Source organism: Nanorana parkeri, unplaced genomic scaffold (assembly GCF_000935625.1).
Source record: "Nanorana parkeri isolate BGI_ZX_2015 unplaced genomic scaffold, ASM93562v1 scaffold457, whole genome shotgun sequence".
In the NCBI taxonomy this organism is placed as follows: Eukaryota; Metazoa; Chordata; class Amphibia; order Anura; family Dicroglossidae; genus Nanorana; species Nanorana parkeri.
Genome location: NW_017306725.1, coordinates 295862 through 304248, shown reverse-complemented (window position 1 = coordinate 304248; position 8387 = coordinate 295862). Strand labels below are relative to the sequence as shown.

Here is an 8387-nt window from a genome sequence, read left to right as displayed (position 1 = left end):
CGGCGCCGTCTCCGTTGAGGCATGGGTCGAGGTTCAGGGTCCAGGTTGGGGGACAGCCAGTTGTGCACTTCCACAGGGGTGGCGTCCAGGAAGGAGAACATGTCCGCCAATTGGAGCGGGTGGCGGAGGTTGAAGGTCCGGTTGTTCCTGCGGACGTTGAGGCAAAACGGGTAGCCCCAGGTGTATAGGGCTCCGGCTCTGCGGATCACCGCGAGTAGCGGCTGGAGGATCCTGCGCATGTGGAGGGTACGGCGGGACAGATCCGGCAGGATGGAGATTTCCGCGCCATCGAAGGTAAGCGGGCCTTTCTGCCAGGCCCGGCGCATGATGGTTTCTTTTTCCGCGAAAAAGTGGACGCGGCATAGGACGTCTCTGGGCCTCTCATCTCCGTCTGACCTGGGGTTCCCCACGCGGTGTACACGATCTATCTCCAGCGGGGAGTCCGGGGCCTTGTCCAGGATCGTGTTGAGGATGGCCGTCACAGTGGGGCGCAGGCCGTTCGGAGCCGTGGCCTCCGGGAGCCCCCGGAGCTTGACGTTGTTGCGCCGGGACCTATTTTTGAGGTCGTCCTGCGCAAGTATGAGTTCCGTTAGGCGACGGTCATAGGAAGCCGAGACAGACTCTAGGAGCTCGACCCGCTGGGGTAGGCTCGCCTGGTCGTTGAGTGGAGACCGCAGCCTCTAGGTGGGAGACAGATCTGTGGATGGTCGCAATGTCCTTCTTCAGTGTAAGTTCCATTTTAGAAACCATGGCGGCCATGTCTTGCCTCGTGGGCAGGGAGAGCAAGATGGCAGAGATCTCGTTGTTGGAGAGGGAGGAAGGTTGCAACGGCGTCAGCGTCAGTGGTAGGCGAGGTTCCGCTATGGGGCTGGGGCATCGAGGGGGAGTAGAGCTCTGCAGAGGCATATGATCTCCGGGTTCCGTGACTGCCGGCGAGGCCGAGGCCTCCCGAGGGTCGGGTGGTGTAGTAGGTCTCAGGGCCGTGTCGAGTGTCCCGGGGGCCATCGGGCCTTTAGAAGAACTGCGGGTGGAGGAGGCTGGCGTGGAGAGGAAGCGCTGAAGGGATGTCTGAGGGCGCTTGTCTTCGTTAGAACGGAGTTTGGTCTTCTGCGACATCAAAAAAGAGGGTTTGGGATGCCGTGATCAGCTGAAAAGTCTCAAGTGGTAGCAGAGCTCAGGCAATGTGCTTCTTCACTCCGCCATAGCCAGGCCACGCCCCTTGGGTGCCTATTTTAACCCCTTACAAGAAGGCTGATGGGATTATTCTGTCACAATCTTTCAGTTCATTAACCCTTTCGCTGCCAAGGACGTACGTCGTACGGAGCTACAAAAGTGCTTCCAGCTGGCCAGCTCAGTACGTCGTACGGACCTGGCATTTACAGTTCTACTATAAGCTGATGGAGGGATGGAGTGTCTCATCCCTCCCTGGAGCCATCCCAGGGAGGGATGAGGGACTCCATGGATCCCCACTGCTTGTAGGGTCTGTGGCAATTCAGGATGGCTGAGCGTCAGTTTTTGGATGACAGCGGCTCTGTGTAGCGTGGTCGAGTGGGGGATCGTTAAATATCAATGATATATTTAACGATCCCTCTGTGCAGAGCAAACACCGGAGTGATCGTTTGGAATAAAATGAGCGCTGGTCCGTGGAGGGACCAACGCTCATGTTGTCCATGCTGTTGCTGGGTCCCTCAGTGTCCAAGGCAGACCCTCAACAGCAAATTAGGGGTTCAGCACGGTGATCGATTTGATAGCTAATCGTAGTGATCACAGTGCTGGCTGTTGTGGACCTGCATGCGGGATCATTGTGCTACAAAAGTGATACAAATTATCTCTGAGGAGAATACCGTATCTCCTCAGAATACGAAGTATCAAAGCCCCTGGTTTTTTTTTTTTGGTTTTTTTTTTAATGTTAAACATTTTTTTTTCTGTAGAGGTTTTTAAAACTTTTCAAAAAAAAGCTAAAAAAAATACGTTTAATAGAAAATGATAAGAACAAATAGTGTGGAGGAGGCTATTAAAGTTAGGAGACAAACATACCACATTCTAAAATTGTTCAACACTAAAATTGTATTTCACTCCTTGTATTTTGTGACCTATAACTCCCAAAATAAACCAAAATCCCAGACATATTATACTGTATACCCTATAAATCGGAACAAATTAACATTTATTAATTTCTATTATATACAGTAATTATGTACACATTATTATTGCCAAAACTGTAAAAAAAATCCCCCCCCATTTTTGTTGGTTTTTTGTTTTGTATTTTTTATTAAAAAAAGTAAGAATTTCCGTATGCATATGTCACCAAATTAAAGAACTTTTGTCCTTTTAAAAGAACGGTATATAATATGTGTAGGTGCAATGAATGAGGAAGATGGAAATTAAAGTTAAACACATAGCAAAAATGACAAAATTGCTCTGGTCCCCAGGCAGTAAACATTTTTCTGAAGCTGTGGGGATAATTAGACTTTATATTGATGAACCTGTTTATACTAATAGATGAGCATCATATTTTACTGCGAATTGTCTGTCCTTCGCTAAGCCATATTTCAGCATGGGCTATGTTAGCTGTCTCAAGAAGCAGGTCTGCTCTAAATGACCCAAATTACATAAAGGGCAATCTAAGAACACTGCACAGCTTATGTCTTTGTTTGGGTAAAAGTGTGCCTGGGAGTTTTCCATTCTGTTCTATGATTGTGCTATGCGAGTGGTGTAAAACCCAGCTTCCCACTATTCCATCACTTATGTGCACAGTGTAAATATTATGACACACTTCTATTTAGGCTAATTATGAACACTGATGTCTGTTCTGTTCTTAATCACAATGAGTAATAAAATTGTTATGTTTGGGATGGAATCTATGTTTTGTTTACGTACTTGCTGTGTGAGCTGCTTGATGTTCTGTATACGGTACTGAAATATTACAGTCCAACACTACCTATCTGAAAGGTAGAGGTTTTTTTACTGATTTTGTTCTTCTTCTGGTATATTTGTATTTTTCTTTGCAGGTATATGTGTACCTAACTAAATGTGGGCATATATGGGCTACTCGGTGTGTATAATGTAGTCAGCTGTTCTGTTCAGCAGTAAATTCTCCCCAGTATTAAATGAAGCCTACATGATTATCTTCCTGACATAATCTCATTATAGAGCAACAATACAATGCAAGAGCACCCAATGTGTTTGAATGGCATCTCCATTAATCCATAAAGATGAGTGAAGATAGCCACTTCTACTTTAGGGGTGTCTCCTAGCAAGATGTCAGAGGAGCGGTTTGCATGTAGATGCAGATCACTTACCTTTGTGAATGAAGCCTAAGGGCTCATGCACATGGGCTTATTGCAGAGCAGATACAGTTGTATTGTCATACAGTGTAAAATATACCTGTACGCTGTACTTGTGTGTCTGCCCGCAAACACTGGCACTGGTGTTGGCATGCGCATGGGGCTAAGTTTTTCGAATGCAGAAGTTTCATGTTTAGAAGGCTACCCGCGTGATAGTGCAAATGCAAATTCCAGCTTTTGCGGGCATACACCCAAGTATAGCATTTTCTTCCATACATTGCTTTGGACAGAAAACCGAAGCAGCAAATACCGGTGTATTTAACACTGTACAGCAGTCCCCGGGTTGCGAACAAGATAGAGACTGTAGGTTTGTTCTTAAGTTGAATTTGTATGTAAGTTGGAACAGGTACGTTTTTTAAGTGCAACTCCAGCCAAAATGTTTTTTTTTGTTTGTTTATTTTTGGATAGCATTTCCCTCCATGACAAAACCTTTATGGGCACGGATGTCATAGCGGTGGCATCCTCTCCGTACTGCTCTGAGCAGGAGAGGATCTGTGCACGGATCCTCTCCTGATCAGCCTGTGTGAAAGGGGCCTTACTGTCAATTATTATATATAGTTGCATAACCCTTAACGCTAGAAGTACTTTACTATTTGCATATCTTTAGCTGTGTGCTAGTGATCAGTACTTAGAATCTTTTTAATGCATATTTTATACAGAAAACAGAAAAGATCATTAGTATCTTTCCATGAAAAATATTTTATTTAGGCATCTTCCATTGTATTCCCTAGAATGTGTTTAGCATTAAAAACAGCAAGGAAAGTGATCGGAAAATGTTCTACTCAATGTATCTGCGCTGCACTGCTACAAACTGTTGCTATGTGGAAAAGTTGCATACTTTCTCTAGCCCAGTGATTTTAGGAAGTGTTGAAGGCAGAGACAACCAGGCACTTGGCCGTTTCAGAAGCAGGTCAGCTATTCCAATCTTTATATCTGTTGAAATACAAATCTTTTTTAAATTACATCTACACTACCGAAGAACGACATAACCTGTGATGCGGAACTCTTCTTTGGAAAGTGCTAGTTGCTCAGCTTTTATGCTGTTCCAAAGTCTTCAATACTGTGAGTCTCTGACCCAGAACAAATTTGGAGTTCTGAAAATGCTGTTTTCTTCCCATACATTTATCCACCACTCATATCTGCAAAGGATCAAAGTCTTAAGTAGAAATAAGTTATTACAAACACAAAAATTACTTTCCCCCTACACATCTTGCACTCGATCCAGCATTTATTCCTGCTATATACTGTATACACAACATGACTCTAAACCTAGAGGTTCCAAAAAAGTTCTTTTTTTGTTTCAAACCTAATGAGGGACCAGAGATTCCAGACATTATCAACTATAATCGAGCAGTGTAATCAGCAGCCATAAGTCCCAGCCACATAAGCTCTAACACACCTCTGTGGGTTAGTATTGAAGCATATCAGTTAGTGCTAACAGCAATATATACCATTTTGTGGACCTCTCCTGCCTTCTGCAAACACAATACTAATTCTGTCCTCAAAACTTCTACAAACCTGTTCAGTAATCGCTCTCCCCTATACACCAATATAGACTATAACCAATAACCCTTCTGTCTCCCAGTATAGAAAGAACCCCTTAGGTTTTTACGGTGGACCAAGGAGGTTCTCCAGAGGGTGTTCAACTTAATTACCATGCGAGGTATACACTATTTTCCTTCTCTACATTCTACTTATTTTATCTTGAAATTTACAGATTTTTCCTTAACCCTCCCACACCTTTCAAACACTCCTTTTGAGATCCCCTATCCAAGAAGGGCATGGTTTCAACAATTTATAGTTTCCTCCAAAAAGGTGATTTGCTATATCCCCTGCCCTATAAATCCCAGGAGCCAGATAGCCCATGCTCCTTAAAAATCACAGGTGACTTTTCAATGTTTAATGCTCTCTAGTTGTTGTCAATAGAGCTGGCTCCTTAAAGAAAAAAAAAAATCCTGCTGACTCAAATTTGTACACCCCGCGTCCCAGATTTGGGACACAATCTCACATGGTTCACTAAATTCCTAATTTACTGAGGCCAGTTATTACAAATGTGGTACATCCACCATCACAGACTGGCCAAATTCACAAGGGGTGCTTTGGATTTTTGCCTTAGGGGCAGTGGAGAAATGGGTACTCTGGGGCTGCCCCAGAAACAAACAATTCTGGACCAGAGCATATCAGTTAGTATATACCGTCCTGGGTAGCTGTATTCCTGATAATCTATGCAAAGCTCTCCTTAAACCAACCAGCTGTACTTCTGACCAATTCAGGCTCATTACCTTTTAGTTTCACAGCAGCAAGGCAAACTCTTGCTAAAGCCTGGTGGTCTGGCAACTAGACAGTAGTGCAGGTTAAGCAATCAATGGCATGTATTTAGTCAACAAAAAATTGGCTGCCATTCTCTGTAATACAGTTAAGAAATTCAGAAAGGTTTGCACTCCATGTATAACACATTACTGCCCCAGGGAATTTTATAATTGGCTATGGATTATCTAATTATGAGCTGTACATAGGAATGTGGGGCTTAGTGCGGGGGGCACCCTGGTTGGTCTGGCTCCATAACCTCCCAACCTTATTGCCTCCTCCTTTCCTCCCTCTGACTTTTCCCTACTAACCTTTCCCACACTACCATTTTATCGTCCCTTAATGTTCATATTTTCACAGTTAAATTGTCTACTTGTTCCAACCCCCTCGAAGTACAACCATGTAAATACACTAGAATATCTCATGCAGTTTAAAGCTAAGTATACACTTGTAGATTTTCAAATTAACTTTCATACAAAAAGTCATAATTTGGTTTTGGAATTATTGGAGTTTTCTAAATGAAAACCACAATTACGCTTAGAATTTTCTTTGACAAAAATGTTCCATCCGGCACCTTTTTTTTTATTTTTTTGTCTACATTCAAAACCATCAATTGAATTTTTAACCCCATTAACTATTAGAAAATTGAACAAAGTTATATTTTTTCAAACAAATTTCTACTGGTGTATAGCCAGCTTAAGTTGTTGGATACTTGCCAGTGGTCTTTGTTGTAATATATACCCACCTTGGCTTCCGGGAAGCTAATGGATTGTCTTGGCTGTCTCTGTAATTTCATGCTTTTGATAACAATATTTGCATTATGGGTCAGACTCTTTACACTGTACTAGGATATGTATCTCTTTTTATTTGGTGTTTGACTGCATTATTCGTAAAACCTTCCTATAAAAACGTATTGAAGCAGGAAGATGTTTACAATGAATAACAGTGCATCAGACATTAGAATATTAATCCTATTTTTGTTTAGGCATGTTTTTAATATTCCCCTTTTTGGCTTGACAGGAAATAAGTGTTTCTGTGACTCTTGTTAGTAGCATGTTTATCTGCTATTTCTGTCCAGTTGATTGTCGTAAAGAATCTCTATTGGGTACATTATGTAAACTATCTACAGTATGGTCTGGAACGTCAAGTGATCAATTAGCAAGCAAGGATAAAAGTGGAGCCATATCTCCTGATGGTGCTTTTGTAGGGCAATCATCTTTCATGTAGGATGTGTGGGAGAAGTACTTGGCTGCAATTTGCCTATGTCCAACCATACACGGCAAGAAGAATGTATTCATTCCTTTTTGACAAACGTGTTTTTTTCCCCCTCTGTTTACTTTCCAGACAAGTATCAAAGAAGGATTATTACTGAAGCAAACCAGTTCATTTCAAAGATGGAAAAAACGCTATTTTAAGCTTCGGGGCAGAACCCTGTACTATGCCAAGGATTCAAAGGTAAGACATCCTTTCATTCCTTTTTTTTTTTTTTTTCCTCTTTCATTTTAATAAGCAGTACATACTTGCCAATGAACATATCTACATATTGCTTTTTTTCTTGATTTTTTAATATTTGCATATATAGTTTTAAAGTGACCCTTAACTCAGGAGTTAAATCTTTAAAATGCATTCAAGTGCCTTAACTATTAACAAAAATGTAGCTTATTTGGTTATCACTCAGCTGTAGATCCTCAAATCATCTCTGAATTTGTGCTGACAATGTCCTTCCTTCTGGAGGGTGGCTTTTGTTCCCCATGGTCCCTGTGTGTGTTGTAAAGTAGCCACCACTCCAAGCTTACTCCCTTGATGGACTGCAATCTCATAAAAAAATTACTAAACTAAATGTTAGATTGTAGTCCATCACTGGAGCAAGCTTGGTGCGGTGCCTACTTTACAACACACGCAAGGACCATGTGGAACAAAAGTAGCCACCCTCCAGAAGGAAAGACCTTGTCGGCATGAATTCAGAGCTGATTTGAGGCTCTGCGGCTGAATGATGCACAGATAAGATACATTTTTGTTAATACTTGAATGTAATTTTAAGGTTTATCTTCTGAGTTTAGTGTCGCCTAAAGCTTTCTTAGAAGCCGAAATACTTTGTATCCAATTCTAAAATTCATATCAACACAGAAAAACTCCAGTCACAATTTTCATAATTACGATTAGCCAAATGTGTTTTTTTATTTTTAATGTTTTTTCCCGTATGAGCAGAATATTAGCCCCCACAGCACAGGTGTAATGGATTTAGGTGGTGTTTAACTGGTATGCAGCTTCTAATTAGTATGGACCGGGGTGTCCGACTGGTGTGGACGAAGGCAGAGGAAGAAGCGCTACGACCAAGTACACATTTAAGGGTGTGGTTGCAGGTGGGCATGGACGGGATAATGATGTTGATTCAATGTCGTCAGTGGTTGATCATGTGGTCAAAATTGTTTTCCGGATTGTGTTAATATAAATCGAGAAGAAGGGAGACAGAGATGGTGCAAGTGAATCTCGAGCAATAAATAGGACAACGTGTGAACATGTAGAGACTCACCACGAGGTTCTTAAAGATATGGGGGTTGATTTACTAACCTTATAAACACGCCACGAACAAGTATACACCTCTGTAGTGTGTTCCCTCCCAGCATGATCTATTGGTGGAATCTAGACACCTTCGTAGTGTGTACACACCCAGCAGGTGTGTTGTGCAAAGCCCTGCATGAATTGCAAGGTGATGTTGTGTAAATTAGCTCT

The 8387-nt window shown here is 42.2% G+C and overlaps 1 protein-coding gene across 1 annotated transcript in view; it reads left to right on the top strand.

The window, feature by feature from the left end:
- The window catches only part of DGKH (diacylglycerol kinase eta), a 172140-nt gene that overhangs the window by 66659 nt on the left and 97094 nt on the right, over positions 1–8387 (top strand). The window contains exon 2 of the mRNA XM_018560473.1: positions 6999–7109. Coding sequence (XP_018415975.1) covers positions 6999–7109 — 111 coding nt within the window. The remainder of the gene's footprint in view (positions 1–6998; positions 7110–8387) is intronic.